This window comes from Stigmatopora argus, chromosome 23 (assembly GCF_051989625.1).
Source record: "Stigmatopora argus isolate UIUO_Sarg chromosome 23, RoL_Sarg_1.0, whole genome shotgun sequence".
Classification (NCBI taxonomy): Eukaryota; Metazoa; Chordata; class Actinopteri; order Syngnathiformes; family Syngnathidae; genus Stigmatopora; species Stigmatopora argus.
The window spans coordinates 2650001-2677959 of NC_135409.1; the positions used below are offsets into that span (position 1 = coordinate 2650001).

Genomic DNA, 27959 nt, shown 5'->3' on the forward strand with positions numbered 1-27959 from the left:
CATATATAGAAAAAGGCCCATTTTAATTAACAAAAACCAACTTAATTCTTTCATGCCGGTCGGTCTACGTCTTCGCGTAAAGAAGCTATAAACATTTGTGGCGTGTGCAGCAGACGTCGGAGGTCGGTCGGCGGCTGGCGAACTAAAGTGGAAAAGCAGGGGCCGGCATTGCTTTGAAACGCTGTCTAATTGGAACCTGATGGGCCGGCGCTGTCGCGTGGACTGCTTTCTAGTGGGTGGGCATATAGCTAATGGACTTTCCACAGCACAATCAAGCTTTTGACAGAATACAAACAGAAAACAAAAACTGGAAGTTTGCAACTCCAGCAGGATGGGCAATCGCCCCTGCGAAAGAGGCCAAATTGCATGTGCGCAACCGCAAGAATGCGGGCTAGCGGAGCTCCTTATAGCCGTGGCGGGTGGATAAACAAGAGACTCACCACTTCGGCATTGGTGATGGCGGCCAACCTTTGTGTCAGGTTGTCTCTGGTCAGCCTCTGGTCGTGGTTTTCCAGTTGCAGGCCGCAGATGGCGGCCCCCATGCTGCTGCTGGCGATCATGGACGGACGCTTCATGGCAAGTTCCTCATCTGATTGAAGGATAAACACCTTATAATCATTGGTGCTTCAGTCGCTGTGGTTATCAAACCAACATGGCCTTTCACCCTGGCAAACACCCAATTCTAACTTTGCAATCAAGTTATCCTTACGCGGTTGTAGCCAGAACATGGCGAATGCTAGTTAATACCATCACTGTGTGACAAAACGGGGGAACAACTCCAGGCCCAAAGTAACTGTTGCGATGAAGGGCTTGAGCTATGTTAAAGTCACCTCTTCTACTTCTAATGTCAAAACAAACACCTCAGATTTGAGACTATTACTAGGCTAATTTGAAGATCAATATTATCATAAATTAGGGATGATTTCAAACAGTTGACGTGTTTCAAGCTGTTCACCGCACATGCTAATATAAAACAGATGTACAGTGGTACCTCGACATACGAGTGGCCCGACATACGAGCAATTCGAGATACGAGTAAAATTTCGGGCAAATATTTATCTTGAGATACGAGACAAATTTTGATATACGATCAGACAGCGGACGCGAGATGCTAGTCATAAGAACATCATGGGCACTGTCTCTCTCCCAGCAACTCCCTCCTGTAATGTCTCTGCGTTGCATTTTTTCAGTGTTTTTTCCCCCGTTAGTCAGTGCGAATGGCGTATACGTATACTACTTCTTGTTGGCAAGTGGTCGTGCGTTTTCCTATTGTGAGGACATTTGTGTGCATCATTTTTGGAATATTTAGAAGGGAAGACAAAAGCAAACAACCCTCGATAGGTTGCATCTGAAAGTCAGTGTGGAGGCGGGGCAAAAAGAGCCAAACCGGGAGAAGGTATCAAAATGTCAAACAAAATTAGAATTAAGTTTAATGTTAGGTTCGATTAAACTTATTTTTGAGTGTGTCTGCATTGTAATCAAAGTTCATTTAAATTTGTTTATGTTATTTTACCAGCGCGTTGCCGTGCAAAAAGCCCCCCCCCCCCTCTGTCCGTCTCTCTCTCTCTCCCCCCCTTTCGAAATCCGTATAATTTTAGCAACACATTTTAGTAATATTAAACCACTAGTTAAGTGTTACTTTGTTAATAAATGGCAAATTAGAACAAAACAGAATTAGAATAAAACGTTTTTTTCCAATCCAGTATACTGTTTTTGGTGTTTTTTCAGAGGGTTGGAACGAATTAATTTGTTTTTAGTTCATTCAAATGGGAAATGTTCGTTTGAGTTACAAGAAAATTGACATACGAGCAAATTAAGCTCGTATCTCAAGGTACCACTGTATTCACATGCAGTTGACAACATGAATTTTGACATTGAGCCAATACAATTCTGTGTGTTACTTAGTAAGCTGTACTGTCTTAATCCTATTTCACTGAAATAAAAAAAAGAAAGCCAAAAACATTTGAGCTTTTGCAAGACACTACTGTTACTATCAATGTTTTCCCTGCAGAGCATCCCACTGCCTCCCTCTCGGCAAGTTTTTTTTAAATTTATTTTTTTAACACATTGGTTCCCATTGACGCCCAATCCATTTGACCTGGGAGCAACGGCAGGGAATGAACAAAAATTCATTTTTTTGCCAGCCCTTCTAGTTTAAATGGCTCAAACGTATGATTGGCAATGGCACTGGAAGATTTTTTATTTTTTTTATTTTTTTATTTTTTTTAAGATTGCTCTGTTGTGTTCAAAGTTGGCCTGATTATTTTTGTTAGTGAAAAATAATTTAGTGGGCAATGTTACAAAATAAAGTACAGTGATCCCTCAAATTCCGTGCATAATGTAGACCAGATATGGTCACGATAATTAAAAAACCATGAAAGGGGAAACCAGGAAGTGGTGAAGGATGACAGTAAGAGAAAAAATAATAATAATAAAAATAACTTAATAGGTAATAGGTCTTTCAATTGCCTTCCATAATAGGTCTTTTGGGGGCGGGGGCAGTATATTGAGCTTTAGGCATTGGCAAATAGGCATTTTCAAAGGATTGTCACCCTGACTTAGTTAACCCATCAACACTCAACATACACAAACACACATGATGGATTGGAACCACGGTGATTTCCAGGCCCGCATGTGGGATCCGACCACTTCAAAAAATGGGTCGCATTAGTCAGCAATGACTCACGGAGATAGAATGCCGGGCGCGTGTGCGTGGGAAAGGGGTGGGATAGGAATTTTGCTTGTTTCTTTTGAATTAGTTTTTAAAATTACCTATTATGCACAGTTCGATGAAGGTCTGCGTGTGCTTGCGGACCATCGGCAGCTTGTCTTCGGGGAGCGGCAGCCGGCGCACAAAGTGCTCAACAAAGTCGTTGGGGATGACGGCGGCCATGTCCCACTTCAATTTGCCCAGAACTACCAATTCCCAATTCTGAAAAGTCAAAAACTTAACATTAGTACATTTAGTTTTGGTAACATTCCATTCATTGCTTTCCATTGAAGGAACGGGCACTCAACCCCAGTTAAAAGGAATTGGTCATGTAGACCCGTCAATGGCAAGCAGTGAGCTAAATAAATTCAGATTTTACACTCCCCAATACACAATTTCTTTCTGGTAATTAGTGTCGTTAAAATGAGTGACAGTAGTAAGTCTACAAGAAAAAACCTGCATGTTTTCCAACATTCTTCATCATGGCTGTGATTGTGGCTATTTATTCATAGTCATCAGAACACAGCTAGACAAAAAAAATGAAGTGAGTAATAAATAAACATGCATGCCTTCTTATGAAGATGCCACTGCTATCAAGATTTGACTTAGTATTAATAGGAAGTTAGTTTTTTTTTTAATTTTGCCATTTTTTTCAACTTCAAATGTAAACCATTTCAGAGAGAATGTTTGATTTAAGACTCGAACTTTTGAGGTCGGGAATGTCTCAAAACAATTCACAATCAAAAAAGTGCGATGATTAATTTGATCATTAGTAATCCACTGTACTGTAGCACAAGCGCGGAAGAAAATTGGGGAAAAAATTCAAGAGTTCAGTTTTGGGGGAGAAAAGATATTTGATTCTACTTTCAGGTCATCTCGAGCAGCCGATCCATTTGGAGTGATGGGATGTCTATCAAACTCCATGGCATGGGCTGGAATTCTAAATGTGGTCTCTTGATTTGTTCTGTGTTATCCAGGAATTTTAGCTCAGGTTGGTGATATTCCCCATCGAAGGCCAGAAAGTGTCGGAAATGTTCGGGCGAGCTTTAATCTTATCTGGCATGCCTTTCTCATTCCTCACATCCTTTGTGCTCGCATGTGACGTGGCCTGGTCAGCCATCGCCTTCCTACAAATATACTGCTGGAAGTCAGGTGAGTTGTGAGGGCTGTTAACACTGGCTAATATTTTAATCGGAGCGCTTTGATAAACACGCAATATCATCACTTATGGTGATATGTGCAAAACGTCTCCAGCAGAAGACCTCAGATTGCAGTTGTGTATACATTCGTATTATAACGATTACTCGCCTAATGAACGACTAACCCATTATCAATTATTTTGACAATCAAATCATTTTGAGACAGTGTTGACCTCCAAATTGCCCAAATCCTCTTAAATAAAATGACCATATTCTATGGTTTCAGCTATAAAACTGATAAACAACATGATTTATGTATGAACCAAATAGTAGACCAATTGCTTAACTAAACTTCTATACTAGAGCTAACAGTTGAGTATTTGGTTATGTTAACTAACATCTATACCAGTGTTTCCCAACCAATGTGCTGCGGGTAATTGCAAGAAGTCATACAATATAATATTCAGAGAGAAAAATGAATGTAACGAGATTAAAATTTAACTATTACAAGGTGAAAAACAAAATATTAATGTTAAATTGTGGATTATACTATTACAATTAGAAGATTCAAATTGTGAGTCATTTTTCTTTAACATGAACCGGAAGTTGTTGGGTTTTTAGGGCATCAACTTTTGCCGAAGGGAACTCTGTTTTTTTATTGTAATATATGGAGATTTAAGTAATATTTGGAGAAAAATCATAAAATTATGCGATTAAAAACATTATTTTTGCATCACTCGAACCGGAAGTTGTTCAGGGTCCACAGACATCAAGTTTTAGTGACATTAGGTCAGTGTGAAAAATTTGATTTTTGAATCATTTTGGCGTTTTTTGTGATAAAACTTTGATGAGAATGACTATTGTTAATATAGGGGGGATATAGTTTTAAATGAAAAGATTTTCAGATGGTGGTGACAGCTAAGATTTTTTCAATGCAAAAAGTCTGCCACAGCTCAGAAAAGGGTTGGGAAACACTGATCTATACTGTAATTAGTTGACTTTACATCGTTTAAGTTAAAAAATAAAAGCATGATTTTCTGGTTTTAAAAGAACACCATGATTTACATAGAAACCAAATCGTCAACTAGTAGCCTAACATCTATACTGTAGTTAGCAACTATCTCCATGGTTTCTGGGGGGAAAAAAATCAACATGATTATTACATAAACCAAGTAGTCAACTAACACTTGAAATCTATATTATAGTACCTAGTTGTTAGTTCCTAATTAAATGAAACCTTTATACCTTTATAGCAGAACCCAAGACTATAGACCTTTAAATTTATGATTTTATACATCCATAAATGGACCCACAGGTACAAGCATGATAGACACCGTCCTGCACACGTTTTCATTTATTTCCTTTGAGGTGATAGACTTCCAATCCATTTGAATTGGGACCCCTGGCAGCCAATGATCGTTCGTTAATTCGCTGCCAGCTCTCCCAGGTCAAATTATCGGACATCTCTCGCCTCAATGGCAATAAAAGGGAACGTGTGCGCGACGGCGTCTATCATGACGTCTACTAGCGATGAATTTATTGAAAGGATTTCAACTGGGCTTTTTAAGAGCCATGTGATAGGACTTTCTCTTTGGTCTGCCTTATCAAAAGAGTCAATTTCCAGAGAGTTTGAGTGTGAACACTAGAGGGCATCGCGCTCTTCTCTCTTTGGCAGGGAGCAGGAGAATCGGAAGCTTCCTGTGAAATTAACTGGGCCATGTGAGACCTTCACGCGTGGAGATTCCGATTTACCAGCAGCTCATTCGGCGAGATGGAGTTTTCCGTGTACATGCAGAGTCTCTCGGCAGACAGGGGCCGGGTGTCCTTCAGTTTGAAGGCCAGAAACATGCAGACAGCCCCCAGCAGCTGCAGATGGTTCTTCTGGGTGGGCATCAGGGAAAGGTATCTGTCTAAATAATTGACGGACAAAGGGAAGATGTCCTCTTCGCTCTTTTCAGCTTCACATACCTACAAAAGACCCCCCAAAATACACATGCATGAAAAATATACTCTGGTTAAACTTAAAGTTAGTGCAAAACTGGCAATTATTTGGTTGTTGAAAATTGCAAATAAGCATTAAAAAGTAGGTCTCGCCATGGTTCGTGAACTTCAGTGCAGACCAAAAAAAAACAAGATGCATAATGTTACATTCTTTATCCACACGACGAAAAAAGTTGCTGTTTGCCACGCTGTGTTGCGCCTGCCCGTTATGAAAAAAAACTATCTTTGTGCAATGAAAAGTCACTTGCCTTTGGCTGTAAATTACGGTAAACTTGTCATATGTCTTTCGGCCTAGTTTTTAAGAGGCAATTAGGCCTTTTTTAACACCACTAGCACAAGTAAATATCCTGCTAGGCTACGTCTTTACGAGACTGAATTGTCTCTCGCTGATGGAATTTCCGACGCTCCCACGCTTTTTTTTTGGTGACTCATCCCGACTCGATTGTCGCAAGTCGGCCAGCAAAACATCCTGACATCGCGCATTAATAACAAAAAAAAACCTAATTAGCCACGTTAGCTCGGGAGGATGAAGGAGGCGCGACGAACCTCGAGCATCCAACCTGCGAGGATACTCCTCATGTGCGCGTTAATATCCTGCTGGACCTGCTGGGAGTACCACCACCGGGGTCGGAAATGCTCCTCGATGGTCAGCAGGTTTGTCAAGACCTGGTCATCGTTGAAGGAGGTCGGGTCAGCCGCGGCTTTCACCTCCACCATAGACTCCATGCAGTAGAGGTCCATGGCTCGTCGCTCTCCTGCGAGCTCGGTGACTTAAAAATGGAGGGATGTTAAAAGACTCACGGCGTGCAGGAGGAGTCGTGCCCTGGTGGGAGCATGCAACGTTTTCCAGTCTTTGCTTCCCCCTGCTTCGCTTCGTCCTCTTCTTCTTCTTCTAAAACTTTTCGCCTGCCAAACTAACGTCAAGGGAGACAGGAGGCGCTTCCGGTCAGGGCTATCAAAATAAGAGCAGAATAACTGTCGTTTTGGGGGAGAAAGACGATAAAAGTTGCAAAATTTTATAACAGTCATTAGATCAAATCGATTCTCTTTCCCGTGCACGAGTTGTATATACTTATTGGCAGCCATTTTTACTCGTTGGCCGCCATTGCTCGACAAGCAATTCAAATTGCATTAAATGGTGGTATGAAAAAAATAAAAATAAAAAAGCACAATATTTTAGATACAAGTCATATCCAGTTTCTAAATCAGAAATATAAATACAAGAAAAATAAACGCTCCCCTATTTTTGTATTTTATTTTTAGAATTGGTGTTACTAAGAAAACTATGCAGGTTGCCCCTTATTTTTTTTTAAATTACTTGACTTTATATAATTACATAATTTAAGAGTTAGGGAGAAAACTGTCCAAGCCAAAATGGCTTAAACATCTAATTGTGACAAACTACTTTAAAATCACAATGAAAGACTGAAAAAATGGGGAAAAAAAATCTGTCATTGTCAATGGCATTATAAGAGTTATATGTAATACATAGCAAATGCTTAGAAAACAAAAAAATGATTATCTTGATTTATTTGCAGCAATTGAAGAGGCAAAGAGTGACTCACTAGCTTCTGGCGCATTATTGTGGCTAAAAATTCCTTTGTCATTCACTGACCACCAAAATATTCAACATTCTACTTACACCTTAAATGTTAACGTCTGAATTCTTAAAATACATCAGTATGAAGTGTCAAATTCTTTGTATCTGTATCCCATACATTTGGAGGTGAAGCTTGAACATGTATATTAAAAAAGCAGCGCTAATTATTAGTTATCCCCAGGAAAAAAAATGTAGAATAATATCAGGATCCGAAGTCATGTGGTGGTTTTGGATTTCATTGAAATTGGGGCTAACAGCACTCCCGATCTGCCTCTGATCATGTGGGAAAAGTCATGAATGACAGCTGAGGTTCTTTACAGAACGCCCCCTTCCCCCGCCAACAAAGACCTGAATGAGATATGCAGTTTCATTGAGGGGGGGGAGAAAAAAAAAACACTGTGGAGCTGTTAGGAGAGGAGAGAACAGGAAGAGAAAGTCAAGGTTAAGTTTTCATCATTCTACTGGCAATTTAAATGAGTTTATCACCAGAGGACATCCACTGAATGGACATCCGCTGCCAGGTTTGAAAGGATAGGACGTCAATGGGCGTCCTTGGCGGTGATGAGTTAAGCGGAACAAAAAAAGTGTCAGGGTTGGGGCCATTTGAGCACGCGCGCTATAAAAACGCACAAACGGGGGTAACGGAGAGGGCTGGGAAAGCTGGGGAGGAGCGTGAAATCACCTTGATCCAAAGATTCCCGCTGCATACCAGCGGAGTCAGCCTACGAGAGGCCTGCACATGGGCGCAAGAGAAGGAAAAGATGAGAGAGAAGGCAGGAAAAGGCAGGATTTAAGTTCTGCAGGATTGGTGAAAACAGTCAGTCAGAAGTAGACCATTTCTAACAACGTTTCGCTCCATTAACGATACTATAATAGCATGTTGGGATTTGACGTACATAAGATCAAAAACAACATGCGAACGTGACGGTGAAAAAGCCAAGACTCGCCTTTTTGTCAAACTCTAACACGAACCCCCAGGGTGGAAAATTGCTGGGTTAGAGCTCCCGTTACGTCGCCGCTGACCAATCAAAGCCAAATTTCCCCTGAGCAAGCGCCTGGAAGCGGGCCAATCAGATGAAAGGAAGCTCTTAAAAAGCCGGAAGCGCCAGAAAAGGATGCGCTAGGGGAGCGTTTCATGCGCCCGAGTTTCTTGATTACAGCTTATGAAGCGACGGTAGCGCCCAAGACGCTACGGATGGAATGCTGCGGCGGGGACTCCCGTCGAGCGGTGGCGGACGTCAAGAGGAGAGAGTGGCGCTTGTGTTTATGCGTCACATGGTGTTCTCTGCTCACCGCGTTCACATGGACTGATTATACGGCAGTCCCAAACATGAATTTCAGGCGATAAAAATGTCCACGGGCACCGTCAAATGCCGAGGCGTGGAGCGTCCCACGAGTGCAGGAAAAGCGGCACGCAGGTACTTTCCCGCAAAGAATAGCTTGCCCCTTGCTATCGTTTCCTCTATCGACAGGGCTAACTTTAATGCTTCCGCCTCTTTAAAGCAACACGAACAGGGGGAAAAAAATAGGGTGTTTCCCCCACATTGTGCCTTTGGAATGTTTATAGCTATTCCCAAAGTCATCCTTCACAGTAAAATGGCAACATTTGGGAGCAGGACAATGAGAGGACAGATAGCAACATCCGGTTCTGCTTTCTCGCAACTACGTCTGGCGCTTCCAAACACAAGAGGGGTTTTCTTCTCCGCGCCGGTCCTCCCTTCACTACCTTGGCCCTTAAATGTGTACACAAGCGTGACGTTCAGCAGCTTGCGTAGCTCGCTAGCAGATGCGTCCAAGAACATTCTTGCCAGGCATTCTCCAGACCGCCGTTGATAGCGGGCGGATGAGGCCGAGCGGCAGAAGAACGCATGTCTGCAACAAAAGACCATCTTTACTCTCCAAGACTTTAACGAAGACCGCAATGGCGGAAACAACCTCTACAGGAACTACAAGTAACAAAGAAAAAACATTCTTGGAAGTTCCAGTCTAAAAAAAATCTACCGATGTGCAATTTAATCCCAAACAATGAACTGAACATAGTCAAACTTCAGGAATTAAAACCATTAAGCAAATGGATACTTGTGACATACGGCAACGCCCAATTGCATTTTGGGTGCATTTTGATAACTATCACTAATTCTGGGGTCATTAATCGGAGACAAAATGCAATACTACTAGGTTACGGGAACCTTTAGGTTGAATGAAGCAATGCAGAACCAAAACTCTACCTCCAGACACCACAGGTATCAAGAACTACAACAGCCACAGGAACATGTTGACTTACGCGGTAATGACCTTCACCTCCAAAGTAGAAAATTGCACATTTGAACTGGGGAAACTAGTGCCTAAATTTAGCGCCGGCATATCTATTAGCGTCAAACAGGACTCTGCTAGGAGTCATACCTGTCAACTTATACGTTTTTTAGCATTTCAAATTGTGTACGCCATAACAACTTTTGTATGGGATTTTTTTCAGTACGTTTTTTGTATAAACGATCTCAATTTACCCATTTCGGACCATCTCGATCACCAGTAACAGACGAAAACCAAATGCTAATATTGTCATGCTTTAAGCATGATATGCGCACGCGCTCAGTCATATCCGCCTTTTCACTATATGAATATAGCGCATCAGCAAGCAATGTACGCAGACAATCAAGATGCCACAGCATACAGCAACATTTACAGAATCTTGAATTTAGTGCATACTGATTAGGCACCCCGTCCACTTTGAAGAAAATTTGAACACTTATGTGCACCCTATGTGAGTAATATAGTTTTTTTTATTGCTTAATAAGTGGAATTGCAATCATTATTAAGGGGAGCAATTGGCCGAAGTTGACAGGTATGAGGTGTCCAAGTATCAGTATCGATAGCCATTTAGTGAAAGGAACTCCAGGTAGCAGGAAAAACATTTTCCTCAAACTTTTGTCTCATTTGAACCATGGGAAAGATCTAATTTTACTTCAAGGCCAATCTCCAAATTCCTGAGCATGGGATGAAGTCATTGAGCGACACGTGACATCACTAGTTTACTGTTCAAGGGTGAAGAGACTCCTTGTCTGCTCGAATGATCAGATTAGGCACGCTCCGAACTCGGCACAAAGCCACGTTCAGCGTGTCCGAGGGAGACCGAGACATCTACGAGTCAGTGTCTGGACGTGGATTATGTAACCCCATCTGAGGATGGAAGTGGGGTGCTTTGTTCTGCTCCCCTCACTCGCATGTGGCAGGATGGATGCGGCCAAGAGCCGGCGGCCGCCGGTCACAAGTGATCAAGTATGCATGTGTGGTCATAGAATAAGGAAGGGGGAAAAGGGGAAAATTCCAGCGGAGGGGCTCAGGTGGCAGCTGTGGACAAGTGGAAGATGATGATTGGCTGGGGTGTGTCACACCAATGGAGAGCGATAATCCATCAGGGACCGGATGTTTAATAGGAAGACAAGTGTGCATTGCAGCTGGATGCTTGGCGACAATACATCCAACAAAGCTTATCCTGATTCCTCTCAATTATTATCCTTAAGTGAATTCAAGGACGTCCCACAAATTTCAAGACATCTAAACGTTTAAATGAACACTTTAGCGTTTGACAATGGATAATTTTAACCCGTTCTATGACAAAAAAAGCACTTAGTTGACCTGATCTTTAAGCAGCTAACTAACGTGGACACTACTTTTGCTTTCATGTCTCTAACAAAAACAATCGAGACTAAGGCTATTAAAGGCATTTTTTCCCAATAAAAAAAACTTCAACTCCCTAACATGACATTGTTTAGACAACACACATTGTTAGAGTGCATTTTGCCTAAACGCGACCTACTTACCACGTTTCTCTCCCATTTCTGACTCAAACATGGGTAAGACCAACAACAACAGTTATATTTCCTAAAACAGGTTTAGCTGCGGGCTACAATGCAAATGGTAATTCAAGGTACATGTTTTGAGCATAACTGGTCGGGACTCGAACACGCGCAGCGATGCCAGCACGGTAACCACTAGGCTTAAAGCCAAGGCTAGCAGCTGAGAGTCGGGAGGCAGGGAGGTTTCCACAGCATGTTATGACGAGACACGGTACCCCTTAAGAAGGCACCGTGACTTTTACCCCCCACTCAAAAAGGGCCTCATTGTTCCGCAAATAGCTTTGCTTTCTTCACGCGCTCGCTTCCCGTTGCGCACACGGCAACGTTTCCACTCCCGCACGCTTACGTTTCCCTCCTGAGAGAAAAAGCGGAGGAAATAGGGCGGGTGGAATCGGGGGGCTTTGCAATTCGAAGGCTTTCAAAGGGTCTCTGGCCAGGCGATACGTCACTTATAAACGTGGAGCAAAGGGGAGGGATTGTGTCTGGGAGCTGCTTGGTCTTTTCCGGTGCGCCGTGCGTGCTAACCCCAGGCCTCCGGTGGCGGGTGGCTGCATAAAGAGGCCTCTGTGAGGGCCACAGTAGAGGTCCGGACCTAATTTGCCTCATTGCTTGATTAAATTCAGTAGGAAAATTGGGAAAAAAAGATCTAAGCAATTCTCCCTGACTATTCAGGTGATGCCAAGAAAGCTGACAACTCTCGATTGGAACGTACAGTAACATTCCAGGGAAAAATGCTAGAATAAGTTAGCATTGTCGTCTCCAACTTTGAAAGAGTAGAGTAGAGACATCCTGGCCGGTTTCTTAAGTATTTCAACAGCCTCAAGCAATGATCTTACCATCATATATCAAATTTCTGCTCCATTATTTGTTATGGCCGTATGTTTTGGGCGCAGCACTGTTTGGATCCCGCAGCAACAAATCCAGTCGAGCAAGCAGAGGCACAAGAAGAGCAAAAAAAACTTGCGGGTGTAAATTAAATAACGAGCTGGCCAGACCAGATAAATATGTTTTGTCTTGAGGTAGATCGTGACAAGACACGATGGTTCCCACGAGTCAAATCCCACGTTGGCGGCTGCCTCGCATTGAAGCAGACTGGGACTGTACTGGAAGACAATTCTTTCCAGTTGAGGGGGGGGGGGGGTCTGGGACCAAGATGGAGGACACTGCTGTGAGAAAGAGAAGGTCATAACGCCTGTTTGGCGTGGAGTTGCGACCGAGCGAACGGTCGCAGGCCGGCGCTTCCCAGGACCGAGACCACGTCCCCGGGGAGGACTGCTGAGCAAAAGTTCCGGCGGAGATGCTACTTTGCAACCTCAACATATAAGGGCAAGATGTGCTTCCCGAGAGCATGCTAACGGAGCGACAAGCTAATTCGTCAAATTGCAATAAAGGGGAAACGTTTAAGAGTAGAAGCGTTGCAAAGTGGGCATGGCCTACTTTTACGATTGGAAATGACAGTGGGGCGACATGGTACAGTGAGGCGGGGGGGGGGGGGGGGGGGTATCCATAGGGTATTCATATTTTGGGGTGCGAGAGAGCAGAATCTGAATGTACTCCGTTTCCAGTCCGCTCCATTCTCATGGAAATGTGGGGGTGGACTAGGCGGGGGTGATTTCTCCCCTGACAACCCAAGATGTCTTTGTTTCCAGGCCTTACGCAATGGCCGCTAACAGGAAGTCGTTAGGACCGATCTTATGGTTGGAAGTCCAGGCCAGAGCACCAAGCTCTCGGTCAGGATTCCCACTGTCAGTGTGCGGAAATGAAAGCAAAGGAAGGCTTTCTTTTTATGCTTGGACCGTGGGGTCATAAATATTCGGGCTTTCAAATCCTTGACGACGGAGAAAAAAAATGACGGCGCAAAGAGAAAATGCACCGCTTCTTAAGGCAAAGCGCTCGTAGCAAAGACACGAGGAAAAAGCTGCGTCAGATTCAAGCGTGTTGACCCAGAAAAAAAGCAAACATTGTAGAGGAATGTGCGAAATTCAAAGCGTGGGAGGAGAGCTTCCACACATGTGCCTGTTAGCTAAACGCCAGGAGCAGCCAAGGCACTCAAGGTGCGGTCGCGGTCAATCTACCCCTCAGATGGGGTCTTCCGAGTTCACTGTTTGACTTACTCTTAACTCAGAAGTCGACGTATACCGAATATAGATTCAAGGCGTTAAAATAACAGCGGTAAAATAACGTATAATGTCTCGTCATGCAGCAAAATTGGAAGGACTTTTGTCCAGGAAGCTAAAGGCAGTGAACACGATAGTAGCATTGACATCAATGACAGCAGATGTTCCGCCGAGTGACTTCGGGGCACAATTAGAGGCCAAAATGGAAAGTGCATCGTGGACACGTGTCATTCTTTAACCAACTTGTGAAATGTGTCTCTCTCTCAGCTGATAAGGACAAATACGTGACAGCGAGGGAAACGCACATGAGAGCGATAAAGTGATAACATTCCCTTACCCTCAAATCATTTCCTCCTTGTGGTGCACTATACATCCCAGCGAGTGATCCAGTGAAGTTTTCTGGGGAAAGGAAAGAACAAATTTGAAACAATTGCCACTGGGATCCAAGAATTCCATTTTTTTTAAACAAAGGCTGTATATACACAATACATAATTCTTCACTGTCACAGAAATTCACTTCATTTCAATTGTAAAGGCCGATTCTGTCAATCTAACCCAACATCATACCTGTCAACTTATACGTTTTTCCCGTTTTTTCATCGTTTCAAATTGTGTACGTGGTATAACAACTTTTGTACGGGATTTTTTTTTTAATGAGTCCTTTTTTTTTGTAAAACCGATCTCATTTTAACCATTCTAACCCAGATCGTCACACACTGGTAGCAGATGAAAACATCATCGTCGACTGCTAATATGCTGCCACAGCGTCATACAGCGACCATTATAGAATCTTGAATTTAGTCCATACTGATTGGGCACCCCGTCCACTTTTTAGAAAATTTTAGACTTTTAAGTGCGCTCTTTGTGAGTAAATATGTGCCGCGTTGCATTTGTATGTTCTTTGTTTAATCGCTTAATAAGGGGAATGTCAATCATTAATAAGGGGAGCAATTGGCCGAGGTTGACAGGCATGTAACATTGTAAGTCAACTGAACAATTTGCTACAGAAACGGGACGTTTTTCTCAAGCTGGCGACTAAAAGTAACAACTTTTCTAAAGTGTAGGACAATGACCGAAGAAAAATGCTCATTAACAAAAAGTATGTTGAGGGTCAGGTTGGATTCTTTAGTAGCATACCTCGCGCCTACCTGCTGACACAGCGTAGCGTGGGAACCCTTCCACGCTGGCCCCGGTTGTGCAGCCATTAAATTGCACAACCTATATGTAACATTGGTCTACTTTACGAACGCAGCTTATCCCCATTATTTGCTCTATTTGGTGCTTACTCATTTTTGGGGAAAAGACGACCCAGTTACATTAGGCGCTAACGGTAAAGGAGCCCATATCAACAAAACTACCAGCAGAGCAATAGCGCGGAACAGCCATTGGGGCGACAAAGCAGCCAGGCACGCGCCAACACGTTCGCCACTGCACCCTCTCGGGAATCAGGCTTTCCCACAGGGTATTTTCTTCTCACAAATTGGACAACACCCGCGTGTGCAAAAAAAGTCTCTAGTAGGGCGATACGATTAAAGCTGATGCACTGCACTTTATGATGACTGTGATTTTTGGACATCACTTTAGAAAAAACAAATAAAAATTGGACATTGTAGTAGAAAAAACATCTTAAAAGATGTACAGAAGTCAATAACAAAGATATATTTTTGAAAATGGCAGGTAAAAAACATTGCTTAAGCATCTATACTAATCACCACAGAGCAAAAAACGTATTCCAATTAGAACTGTGCAACATTACTTAAGGAGAAAAATACTGAGGCAGTTTTTGTTTAAACTTATAGCGTTTGTTTTGGCTTTATATCGATTTGAAAGAACACAATTTGGTCAACATGATCACCTTTCGGCAAAGCGCAAGGCACGACTGCCAAGTGCTGCTAACTACTGGACGTGAGTGGAAGTGCAGGCACTGTCTTGTTTATTTCTACCACCAAGTCATTTAAAATAATTTCAGACTGATTATGAAACAATGAGAATTGCACGACTTAAAATACCCAATATATCGCAGACCCATTTTTTTTTCTAAAAGTTGGTTATTCTAGCTAAGCAAGCCAAATTTAAGACATCTCTGCAAATTGAATGTTTAGCAGTTCATTTTCCTGTTTAAAAGACGACAATTTAAGTTTCCTGGCATGCATCGTGTCAAGCCGTGTGCACGTCTTTCCCAAGCATTTGAATATTACAAACAATGGCCGACTGTGGCTGCAGCGGAACATTGTGTGGGGCGAGGGGTCTTTGAGTGTTTTTTCTTCTTTTTCTAAATCGCGGCGGAGAAAAGGCGCAGTGATACAGTGTCGACAGCGGCGGATTGTAGCACACATCAAACACGGTGTGTGCGCCCGGGGCACGCGTGAGATCGCATTTCTATTGAATTGAGGCTCTCCATTTATTTCGGACCTTTCGCCGTCTCTCTGATTTGGCTCCCCGCCGGTTTCACCATTAAAAAAAAACTCCCAATCCCCCCACCCCCCACCTTTGCACCGAGGCCCCCGTCACACGTTCTGGAAAAACCCCGTGCGTCTAAATCGCATGGCCCGTCTCCACTCGTGTGTTCTGCTTGGCCCGGGCCGTTCGCTGAGGAGGAGGAGAGCTGGCCAATTACCCGCCGCCGCGAGACCAGTATGATGTCATCCCTCTGCTCCGCCATGACAGGCCGCAGATGAGAGGCGGTTTAACAAGAAGCAGGGGCACAATAAAGGAATCGTACCGAGTGTCATTTGAGTCGCGCCTTTATCAGAAACTCAATCTCAAAGAAGTAGCAGCATAGCAGAGATGTCCCAGAATGAACAGACTTATTTTTAGCAATATCGTGATTACAAGACTAAAAGTAGCTGAAGATATTTTAGTTTTGTCAACTATGAATCAAAAACGGAATTGGAGATGCTTTGTTACTTAAGGAGCTGGACAACTTGCTTAAATGGTTATAGGGTTATAGACTTTTGATATAAAGCTAACGATAACGATGCAACAATTATCAGTACATGAAGAAATTGAATCTATATTTTAAGATAAAACCCTTTTAAGAAATAACAGGCTAGTTCTAATTAAAAATATATTTTCTTGAACAGTCATGGCCAATCTGTCAAAACCGCCATACCTTACAGACCAGGAGAATGTTTCATTTACGAGATGTCAAATGCATTTACACCCGGGAGGACTGATTTTTAATCTCAAGCTCATGATTGCCTCCCATCTTTTAAAAACGATATATATCGATTCTTGGTGTGGGCATATCAATAACCTATCAAGATGTTCATATCCTGCCTGCCTCCCAGTTCTAATTGATTAAACAAACATCTATCGTTGTCAATGATGCAGAAAGCGTTCAAATCCATATTTGGCGGATCCAAAAAAAGGTGGCGAGGCTGTCGGGATTTTGATTTAATGTGTTCCACCTATAAGCACTATTCTTGCCCCCGAGCAAAAATACCTGTGTGGGCACTTATCGCCGGCTTGCGGTTGAAAAGACTGTCAGTCCAAAGGCCATTGAAAATGCCTACATTTTATTTTCACGAGTTGAGGCACTATAGCGGCGAGCAATGCGAACCCTTTCGGACGGAAATCTCGGCGCCACATCAGAGGGTGCAAGGCGAGCCTGCGGGTCGCTGTTGAGCTCTTGTGACTCCATGCGCTTCCAAAAAACCAAACGCCACATATAGACGCGACATGCAGGCACTCGACTGGCCTCAGTGTAAACAAAAGGCAGTGTTCACACTGACGTTGGTCTTTGTCTTTTTAAGAGAGACGGGCTTTTTTTGCCGGTAATTGACTATTAACAATGTAACTGGGAATTCCCAATTATTTCAGCCCCAATCGTATCCGGAAACTTAAAATGAATCAGATTTAAAGGCGCAGAAAAGGAATTTTTCACGGTAAAATATTCAGTTCTTAGCAATTATTGGGCATTTTTTCTTAGCTGTGTCGACTCAATATTCAGTGCAAGACTCATGATCTGCGAATTACACCAAGTTTTTGGATCCTTGGCTTCATATTTATCACTAAATAAATTTCTTGATAGTGTTGCGCACGTTAAAGAAATCCTAACTTACAATTAGTGTTTGCCAATTTCTTTTTTGATTGCCATGTATAGATGGATCAGATAATGCCAATTAAATGTGGACAGTGAGTAAGTAACCCTCGACATCAACGTCCAAACAATAAAGCACGACAAGCATGTGCAAACAGCACAGCTCCATCAAAGCGCTTTATCGGCCTCGTCTCGTAAGAAGACCTCCTCCATCTTGTCAGCGCATCTCGCGGATACATTCCACGGGCCTTCCCACCTCAACCCGACGGCGGACTTTCCCACAGAACCTTAAACCCGTTGAATAAGAGCGGGTCATTGTTTCATCCCTATCCCAGCAACTTCCCCTGTGGAGGAATGCTTCAGGAATGCCACCGCCAGCTACCTGGCATTGGAGGCTCTGTGTGGGAACAGGAAGGAGGTCAAAGAGCTTGGACGAGGGATGCTCACCTCGCTGAAAGTAATCTTCGGGAGCCCCTTCAAAAAACAAAAGGGGGACGACTTTGTCGCCGAGGGGAGCTATTTAAGGTGGAAACGGCAGGGTGAACTTAACTGCTACTGTCCATATTTGAGTTTCGCAGCTAGTCAAAATAAAAGCGGCCGGCCGGAATGCGTAGGCGCCGTTTGGCCCGGGGTGCAATTCCGCTAATTCCTCCACACTGGAGATTTTAATTGACGGTAGGCCAGGCAAGGATTTACTATGATACGTTCCGATCGTGTCCGGATGAGCCGCTCACGACAAGTCGCAACCAGACGTGTTTTTTGTTTGATTTTTCCCTCCCCGCCCTCTCTACGGCTCGTTAACCACTTTTGCTAATTCCCACTGTGTGATTGATACGTAGACAGGTGGCAGACGGCTGTTAAGAGCGGAAGTTGGAGTGATTTGCAAGTACTTTAAGCGGCAAGCCTTTAAATGCACGATAACGAGGGCAGATAAGGCACCGACTGAAGGGTAAGGACGGGCGGGGTGTTGCGAATAAGTGGCTTTATTGAGACTCGGAATTTGGACGTATATTCTGCACACACTGCATTTTGATCCTCCGCCCCGAATGCATCTGACGCACATCATGGAATCGCAGTGAGAGCCACCCAAAACTCCCATCAAGCTCCAAACCAAACCGCCACCCTGCTTTTTTTTCCATTTTCATTTCAATTAACAATTGTAGAATGTATTTTAAGGGTACATGGACATTTCGTCGACGGACACTTCGTCGCCGGACACTTTGTCGCCGGACACTTCGTCGCCGGACACTTTGTCACCAGACAGTTCGCCTAACCTTAACCACTAACCTTAACAACTATCCCCTAACTCTAATCCTAACCACTAACCTTAACCACTATCCCCTAACCTTAACCACTATCCCCTAACCTTAACCACTATCCCCTAACCTTAACCACTATCCCCTAACCTTAACCACTATCCCCTAACCTTAACCACTATCCCCTAACCCTAGTTCTAACCACTAACCTTAACCCGTATCCCCTAGCCCACCGTCGATTTAAAGAAAAATAAAGTTTATAAAGTAAAGAAAAGTTTGACATCTGAGTTATGTCACGTTGATTCTTGTTGGGGTCTTTCCAAACGTGGAGCGCTCAACGTAGGAACCGTTTCGTGCACGCCTAAATGTTAACGTGTTTGTGTTCTCGAGCGAGGTTTTGCTGTTTTATTTTCTTTGATAAAGAAAAATAAAAACTCCCATCTGTGAATTTCTTTTGACTTCTTTTTAATAAAAATTTTAATAAAATAATTTTATTTATTGCCTTTTATTTTAAAAACAATCGTTCGCAAGTCCCGCGACGAATTGTCCGTAGACGAAATGTCCGGTGACGATATGTCTGCTCGACGAACTGTCCGTTCGACGAACCGTCCGGTGACTAAGTGTCCGTCGACGAAATGTCCGGCGACTAAGTGTCCGGCGACTAAGTGTCCATCGACGAAATGTCCGTGTACCCTTACTTAATTGGCTGGCATTGACAGAAATAGATATTCAATCTACCAACCCTGCAGTCAAATTGGATTGGACGCCTAGTAGTGACAAACAACCCTCCAGGAGATTTCCAAGTTGAAATTTATTTAATGTCTATAAGTGTCACGGGCTACAAATGCAAAAATCCAAAGGTATAAGAAAACTCCAAAATATATACATTTATGTTCACACGACTGAAAAGAACATTGCAGAACACAGAAAACTGATGTCAAACTAAATTCTACAATTCCACAGTTTTCTGGCTATGGTTCAAAATCCGGTCCGGTTTAAATGACTAGCTCCCTTTTGTGCTAAAGCAGAATGTGAATTTAAACTTCTTGCGCAGGCCATATTCAAATGATATTTTCAACATTTGCTGCGATCCAATAAAAACCTGGCAAAGGGCTGCCGTTTGGACACCCCTGTCAATGGCACCAAGACAATTTTTACACTGTAAAGATTGTCTTGGTGCCATTGACTAGAATAGACGGCCTGGCCTCATCAAACGCTAGCCGCCAAGTTAAACATTTATTCTGGAAGGGGTGTCCCAAATCTGGCCGTTATATCAAAGCGGGCGCTGCCTATGTGGACTAACAAGCTCGGCATTCAGCGCTTACTCAATGACTACTACAACGGTAAGTGAAAGTAAACTGATATGAATTTACGACAGCCTTATCAGCATGAAAGGAAACGCTTGAAAGCGTCCGACTTGTTTGTGATGAATAAAATGACATGTGACCATGGTGCCCAAACAACGAACGACCAAGGATTTGAAGCTGCTTTCACTCATTGGCTGCCACTGACAACATTAAAACTAACCGACCCAGAGACTTGATACGCTTAATTGGCGAGGAATGACGGCGACGGGCGTCCAATCCGTTTGGACTTGAAGGTCTAGTAGCGATAGAACGATGCGCCAGTCGATCAGCGCTGCGGTTGAGACAAATAAAAAAAAAAGCACAAAAACATGGTGGCCCCGCTCAGTGTATTTTCCCATGCTGTTACAACGTTAAGCGGTATTATTGATGACGCCAGTGAAATGTCTGGAATGCAGCGAGTGAGGGGAGACGAAGGGATCTCTCCGAAAGCCAACACCCCCACTCAAAAAAAAGCTTCATTTTCTCCAGCGGACGCTCACCTAGCAACGGGGTAAACACGCGTCAACACTGGCAAGGTGACGGCGACGCGTGGTCGCAAAGGCTGCCGGCGCACGCCGACGACCGTTGGGAGTCATTGGCGCTCATGATTCAGTCTAATGAAGATACATGATATTCTCTAGTTACAAAATGAGAGAAACTGTTCACTTCAAGTGGATTGTAGTTCTGAGATAATTCCCGCATTCCAATAAAATCTATTGTTGTCAATATGTTGAATACATGGTCAAATGACAGTCAATCTTTGAAGAAATTAAATACTAAATAAAATATTTCAGCTAGAAAACATGGTCGATTTTTGGTCATGCAACACTATGCAATAAACATGTCAAAGCTAAAATTTTGGATAAGCTATTTGATTAAAAATATCTTCAAAATGGCGCAAAAACGTATGCATTCACAGCCGGTTTCCCATAGTTTAAATAAATTAGGCATCTAGTGTTGTCAATGGCAGGCATTGAGTTCATTTTGACTTAAAAATACAATAGCTCACCCAAATAAACGTAACAGTGACAGAACAAAAAAAACCAGCAATTATAGCAGTGCAGTCTACCATAACAGCAAATATAACAGCCAAACTCTAAGCTTGGAAAATAGTCTGCTGGTAATTTATTTGAAATTATGAAATCAAAAGGTTTCATAATGCAGTGTTTTTTTATAATCTCTAAAATATTGACTCAATAGTATGACTTTTCACTCCAATTTAGCTGGCATTTGGCTCCCAAGTCTTCATTTGACCCGCTCCAATTATGCTAACGATTTAAAACCACCCAAATATGATGACTATGCAAACTGACGACAGGCTACAGTATGCAATCAGTCAGTGGATTAAGTTTTACGGTATACATACAAAAAAAAAACATTTACAGTAAGGACTAGTTTTAAATTTAGACTAAGGTCTGCAGCTTTTTGTTGACTTTCACTTTGTATGTAGTACTTAGCTTCCTAGCCATGTAGTAAAACAAATGTGCTAACTCTTGAGCACCACCTATAAACTTCAACTTGACACTGCATTTTTTTTAAATAAAATGAAAATACGTACGTGAAGGTAAGGAAGATGGAGATTTGAAGCATTCACTCTTTAGTACCTTCCATAAAGTTTGGTGAATCTGCTGTGGAAAAAGAAAACGCATCAAAAGTGTGACATGAAGTGAATCAAACAAACGTACGCGGGGAAAAATAATTACTTAGAATGCGAAGGCTTCCATGTTGTCGATAACTGTCAAATGTGGACTTAGACTCTTGTGATTAACTCATGTGGACGTCTACCGGTGTCAGTGGCCAGAAATACTTAGACAACTTGAGCAATTTTGATTTGAACGGAGGCTGAAATGGGAGCCATGTGTTTTTAGTAAACAGGGAAAAAAACAATATTTCATGCAACAAAGCTGGAAGACAATCCGATGACAAAACAACACTATACACTTTCATTTCCTTTTTAGACGATATTTTTTTTGCTGTGGCCCGAGGAACTAGATTAATAACAAATCAAATTACAATTAAGTTCACGTTCATTCTTTCCGAGTTGGAGAATACGGAGCCACCGCGACGTTCCACATCTGTCGGAGAAGTTGATGAAGTCTGGAAATCCACATGAAGGATGACGGAAGTGCTGCATAGCGTATGAACGGGAAGGGGGGGGGCACAAATGTTTTTATTAATATCACAAGTATGATTTTGTAGCTGAAAAAGCCACAATTTAAATTTTCTTTTTTTCAGGTGACTTCAACTCTTGAAGATAAAACCCAACCTGGATCGAGGCGTAGCAAAAGAATGTAAACAATGATGGCAGCCAAGATCAGTTTATGGAATGGGAAAGATCCAGAAGCAGACATCAATCTTCTATGGGAAAGCTTCAACAGGGCCTCCACCTTTTGAAGAAGGGAACCTGTGCAAGGAAAAAATAAATACTAAATACACCTTCAAGTGTTTAATCCTGTGTCAATGGGACCGGATGGGTTCTCACCTTTGGTCGAGCCTCCTTTGGTAATTACTAAAGCATCGTCTCCATTATCATCCTGCCCGGTTTTCCCACTTTCATCATCTATGATAGTTAGGGCCAGCCGTCGTTGAGCTTCTGTGAATGCCGCCGCACTCCCCACCTCGCCGGTGACAATCTCCCGGGCATAATCTGTGAGTCGAAGGGGCAGGAGGATATGCAGCAGATAGAGCTCTGCTACCGGTCTATACCGGTCCAGTCTGCGGTTTGACGGACTGTCGAGCCACGCTCGGGTGGCCTCTTGCATCACTTTGGGCTCACCCACCTTGGAGTAGAGAAGAATGCTGCCGGAAAGGATGACAAAAATGCATGCTGACATCACAACGACCTCATCACATTAGCATTATTTTTGCAGGAAAATACACGATGACATCACAATGTCCTCACCACATTAGCATAATTTTTGCCGGTATGTTCTCCTGATGCTCGTAACTCTGAAGAACCCAATCGAGGACACCGGGCCACTGGTTGAGTTCAGCCAAGGCTTGGATTCCCACGATGCAAAAGCCAGCCTTTAGTTCGCCTCTAATCGGGAGGACGCAAAATTTAATATAGGCAGATACTACAAGGTGAACTGATTTAAAAAGGTATAAACTTTTAAAGTATCACCTCACATCCTCTTTCTCCTCGTGAGTAAGGATGTCCAAGCCTCTCTCACAGAGTCTAAATGACGCGTGGAAGTCTTGAAAAAGGATTAGTTGTTCTGTAGCTTCTTCCAATATGTCAAACTGTTTAATTTGAGTGGTGGACATCGGAGGATTGAAAACGGCCGTAAAATCTTCACTCATTGCAGGGCTGCTCATGATTTAAATTCATGAACGCAATCGAATCAAATAAACTCCCTTTTACACCGAAATATCAGCTAAATTAATCATTACTTTCATTGCAAATGGGCTTCTTTCGAAGCTGCCAAGAAATGTTTGTCGTAGCTTCCGGGTTATGACTGACAAACCAACTAGAAGTTTCGTATTTGGTAGGTCGACCAGCCAATCAGAGACGGCGATCTTCTGTTTATCCATACAGCCAATCAAATAGCATCGCACTGAAGACGCTGCAACTTGTAAACACGTGTCGGTACCCTTGGTTTCTTACGGAAAATATAGCTGATAAAGTCACGATCCGTAAGATATTCTATTTCGAAGAGTATTTTCTACGATATTTAAAATGTAACGAGTACAATATTGAGTACGATTGACCCTGTTTTGCTTTAGATTAGCGCACAGTAGCGAGATAGCTAGCGCGCTAGCTGGTGTAGCGTTGCTATTACTACATACGTCCGCATATAACAAATATGTCTACGATTCGTACTAATGTGCCATTGACGGTGATATATAAATAAATGTCAACTCTCGAGATTAGTCACAAAAAGTTACATTAAAATAGAAAAAAATGTTTTTAATCCCTGAATATCCCCCTGCATACCTGATGACGATTAGCCACAAAAAGTTATATCAAAATTAAATAAATAAACAAAACTTTTGTCTGTAAAGCTAACGTGCATACCTGATGACTAATGTATTTCCCTAGAATAAAATGGCGAAAAGCTTGCGAAGTAAGTGGAAGAGGAAGATGAGGGCAGAAAAGAGGAAGAAGAACGCTCCCAAGGAGCTGGACCGCCTCAAAAAAGCCCTGAATTTTGGCAAAAAAGACGACGATGCAGTGATGACTGCCATTCAGGAGATCGCCACTGTAGTCCCGGTCGAGAAGATCACGAAAGAGGCTGACATCGCCGTGGCGGGCGACGGTGATGACGGTGAGAAAGCCACATCTACATTCGACCTCTGTAGAAAAGCTTTTCTGTTTTGTTAAAACGTATTTATTGACTTGAACGTTAGATGGTCGAATGGAATTGGAGAGCAAGCGCGACAAGAAGACACTGCTGAACGAGCACGGACAGTATCCGGTGTGGATGAACCAGAGGCAAGCCAAGAAGCTGAGAAGCAAGAGGATGGCGAAGAAAAGCGGCAAAGGAAAGCTAAACAACAAGAAGAAGGGCATTGCCTGGTGATATGCAACAAAACCAAAGACACTGGTGAAGGGAGTCAAAATGTGGATTGTAAACAAGTTCACTTTATTGGACAAGTATATTTTGATTTCATGTCTTCACTTTTATGTAATGTTTTTCTTTTCACATCTATAATTCATTTAAATCGCCGTAATGTTGGTTTACATTCTCTTCCCCTTTAAGAAAAAAAACAAAAAAATAAATGGCAAACGTGCTGGATTTATTGTATTGGTAAACTAAGAGTCCACCGTGAAAACCTAGCACTAAGCTAAAGTGCTACCATAATTCCCAGATTTAAAAACACTTACACGTACGTGGTCAATGTATTCTCTTTTGATATCTCACTGCTTAAGCTGAACGTAATTGGCAGGAAAAAGGCCGGTCCGTCCGTGGCAGCATCCCTTCCACCAGCCTTCATCGATCATCTCGATGTTGGTGATGATGTCATCCGGGTTAAAGGAGATCTCGTCCACGTCCTCTGCAACAGGGAGGTGTTACATCCTTACCGGAGATATGATTAAAACTTAAAACGTACCTCCTTGATAGTCGTAAACTGCTAAAGCTTGGACACCACCAGACAGGTCCTCGTAATCGTCTGTCGCTGACATTTTCAAAACATTGAGCTCGGTTGCTTGACAGTTAAAAGTACCGCCGTGCATTTGTGCGTGGAGCCCATACCTGACCAAGTGGGCGGAGGCGGCTCACAAATTTCTTCATTGTCGTCAGGTCCCTCCACCACGATAGACGTCGGGGGCGGCGACAGCCATGCCGCCTCAGCCTCGTAATCGTCGACTTTATTCGCCACTTGGTCATACATGGGTGGCGTCTCAAGGTCCGTTTGTGAAAAGCTTTGTGAGCACAGTTCAGTCTCTGGGGCCTCGTCGTCGCATCTTTTCAACTACGGGTCAATCATGAAATGTGACTTTTCTGGTCTTTAAAAAAAAAAAAACTTAAAGAAACCTTATTTTAAAATGAATCACCCTACATTTATATCATGATACATACATTTGAGTGAATAAAAACTAATGAATGCAAACAGGCAATTAACACTTTTTTCATACTTATTAATTAATTTCATAAACAAGGGAGTTCATGTGACCTGTGCTGGTAGTTCTGGTGTTGGTTCTTCTGGCAAATTCTGCTCAAACTCCAGTGGAGCTTCTGGAACAGTCGTGAGAGAAAGCTGCTCTTCCTGGCTCTTCTGCTCCTGCCCAGGAAACATTCAAGTCAAACTCAAACTTCTTGAATTTTTGATTTTTTTTCCCACGCTGGTGTTACCTGCCGTCCTCTCTCCAGTTCTCGTTGTTCTCGCTTTTCTCTCTCCTTCCTCCTGCTCTGCTCTTCTTCAGCCCTCCTCCTGTCCTCGGCTTCCGCGGCTTTGGCCAGGTTCTCAAAACGAGCTTTCAGTTTGCCCGCGTTGGCGCCGGCTGCAAAGAACTCACCAGAAACGCTGGGTGACCCCTCCGATTTGCACGCGAACACCCGCAATCGAGAACTCACAGGCTTCTATCGGCTGAGTCTTCTCGTACGCGGAAATGGGCGAGTCCATGTCCGAGAATCCGGATGCGCTCTTCGACAGAAAACCCAAACGGAAACATCTTAACTTCTTTAGCCTGTCGCAAAGGGTCATTTTGCTACTCACCTTATCCATACGTTCCGATTGCACTCCGTATCGACCCCCGAAACCTGCGGAGTAATCTGTACACGTCCCACCAAAAGCGATGAGTGAAGTCATGAACCAGAATTCTGTACAAGAACCACAAAACGGGGTCAGCCACCCTTTTGCGATTGGTGCTTCTCGGTTAGCCCCTTGTAGTCGTAGCCCACGGCAGACTTGTCCACTTTCTCCTTCTCCACGCCGTATTTGCCTCCGAAACCTTTGGAATAATCTGGAATGACGTAGCGCCTACGTGTTAAAAAGGGCACGTTTTGAAACCCGCTGTCTTTTAGTCTCCATTTACCCTTCTGGGATGTATGCTGCTGGACTTTGCCTTTATACTCAAAACCTACAGCAGACTGCAAAAACCCACATTTATCAGACACAAAAATATGGAGGTTGTTTGACACAGTCAATTCCAGAAGTTTGCATCTTCCGCTCTCACCTCGTCGATGCGATCTCTCTCCACGCCAAACTTTCCTCCGAATCCCTTGGCCGCATCTTTTTGGGAACTGTGCTGCTGCACCCCAGCCACGTAGTCGTGACCCACCGCCACCTGCACGCCCGCACGTCTCCAGTTTGTCAATTTACGATAGCGGCGTCCAGCACACCTTGTCCATGCGGTCTCTCTCCACGCCAAATTTGCCTCCGTAGCCGTAAGACGCTTTGGGCGTCTTCTCCTGATGTTTCACTTGCTCGTGTTCTTCTGTAACTTGGTGTCTCAGCTCGGCAACACTTAAGAAGATGGAGGATTTTTTCAGTTTGTGCGGGTGCGGGTGAAGCTTATCCATACCTGATAGGCTCTTTGCGGCCAGAACCTTCAACGGTCTTGGCCCCCCATCTCTGTTCCTGCTCTGAAACGTCATTCTGAAACAGGAAGAGATTGCATCAATGTACAGTTTGCAGCTAGAGACAGGAAGTCCTCAAGACCTCAAAGTCCGGATCGGTCTCCCAGTCGTCGCCTTCTGCTGAGACCTTCACGCTCACATTATGACCCACTGCCGACTTCCACATCTGCAAGAAATCCCGACACACACAACGACAGATTCATATTTTCATAGTTTTGTTGGCCTGGAAAATGTGCATGAATAAGTTTCAGTTCCTCAAAAGGAACCAGACTGAAGTTGGTCTTTTAAAACTTTTACGCGTCAAGATGAGCTTCTTTTGTTATAAAACAGTCATATTGGGATTCCATAATGCTTAAAATGTCATTTTTGCACATTAAATAAAACATGTAGTAATTCTGTGCACAGGTGAAATTGCCTATAAAGGAAACTATCCCAATCCAAGTCAATATAATTTCAAGGATTAAATGTGTATCAAGTTTAGCGTTCCAAAAGTTTTTTTTTAATCAGAGGTTATAATTTTAAAGATGGGTTCACCCTTACCTTGTGAGTTGGTCTCAGCCGTCTATTTCCTTGTCTCAGTCGATGTGACACCACACGATGAGCGTGCACGAGCAAACGCGTTCACGAGTGCTGGCCGTGAATAAAATACATTCTGATATTTACATTTTCAAACCGCACTTTTAAAGCAGAAATAGCACCAAATTTAAGATGGAGATGTTTGGACCGCCAATACTCCATCTACACGAACATAAAAAGTTTTTTTAAAAAAAAGTTTTAAAAAATCAAATGTATAATCAGCACGTTTTTAAACGTGTAATTCATATTTACCAATTGACTCTGAACAAAGGACTTCTGTTTTTTAC

At 43.1% G+C, this 27959-nt stretch overlaps 3 protein-coding genes across 27 annotated transcripts in view; 1 reads left to right on the plus strand and 2 right to left on the minus strand.

The window, feature by feature from the left end:
* LOC144068743 (G1/S-specific cyclin-D2-like) overlaps window positions 1-23540 on the minus strand; it is a 29011-nt gene extending 5471 nt beyond the window's left edge. The window contains exons 1-8 of one of the 18 annotated variants that reach the window (XR_013298289.1): window positions 23196-23540; window positions 22974-23111; window positions 22554-22870; window positions 22338-22475; window positions 22085-22199; window positions 21630-21696; window positions 13765-13826; window positions 6592-6802 (exon numbers count right to left, since the gene is read on the minus strand). Coding sequence is in view for 5 of the 18 variants with exons in the window: in XM_077593491.1 (XP_077449617.1) it covers window positions 22099-22199; window positions 22338-22475; window positions 22554-22870; window positions 22974-23111; window positions 23196-23389 (888 nt within the window). In the remaining 13 variants the exon portion in view is untranslated. Of the gene's footprint in view, window positions 1-440; window positions 590-2772; window positions 2933-5601; window positions 5818-6396; window positions 6803-13764; window positions 13827-19521; window positions 21700-21774; window positions 22200-22337; window positions 22476-22553; window positions 22871-22973; window positions 23112-23195 lie in introns of those variants that run through there. The other 17 variants (XR_013298287.1, XR_013298285.1, XM_077593489.1 and 14 more) reach the window with 17 other exon arrangements.
* Window positions 23541-23575: 35 nt separating this feature from the next.
* Window positions 23576-24810, plus strand: llph (LLP homolog, long-term synaptic facilitation factor). Of its 2 annotated transcripts, none has more exons than XM_077593495.1 (3): window positions 23576-23707; window positions 24114-24339; window positions 24422-24810. In XM_077593495.1, exons 2-3 carry the CDS (start codon window positions 24120-24122, stop codon window positions 24592-24594), a joined length of 393 nt encoding a protein of 130 aa, XP_077449621.1. In that variant the 5' UTR covers window positions 23576-23707; window positions 24114-24119; the 3' UTR covers window positions 24595-24810. The 2 variants fall into 2 exon arrangements, with proteins under 2 accessions (XP_077449621.1, XP_077449622.1); XM_077593496.1 differs by having other exon boundaries at window positions 23584-23697.
* Window positions 24637-27815, minus strand: hcls1 (hematopoietic cell-specific Lyn substrate 1). 7 transcript variants are annotated; one of them, XM_077593486.1, is made up of 14 exons: window positions 27637-27799; window positions 27179-27262; window positions 27042-27115; window positions 26860-26983; window positions 26694-26804; window positions 26553-26607; window positions 26370-26480; window positions 26234-26289; window positions 26092-26161; window positions 25870-26018; window positions 25691-25798; window positions 25270-25489; window positions 25127-25192; window positions 24637-25069 (listed from the first exon to the last, which is right to left on the minus strand). In XM_077593486.1, exons 2-14 carry the CDS (start codon window positions 27260-27262, stop codon window positions 24933-24935), a joined length of 1365 nt encoding a protein of 454 aa, XP_077449612.1. In that variant the 5' UTR covers window positions 27637-27799; the 3' UTR covers window positions 24637-24932. The 7 variants fall into 7 exon arrangements, with proteins under 7 accessions (XP_077449612.1, XP_077449608.1, XP_077449607.1 ...); XM_077593482.1 differs by having other exon boundaries at window positions 24637-24767; window positions 24906-25069; window positions 26092-26289; window positions 26370-26607; window positions 27637-27809; XM_077593481.1 differs by having other exon boundaries at window positions 24637-24767; window positions 24900-25069; window positions 26092-26289; window positions 26370-26607; window positions 27637-27809.
* Window positions 27816-27959: the final 144 nt, after the last annotated feature.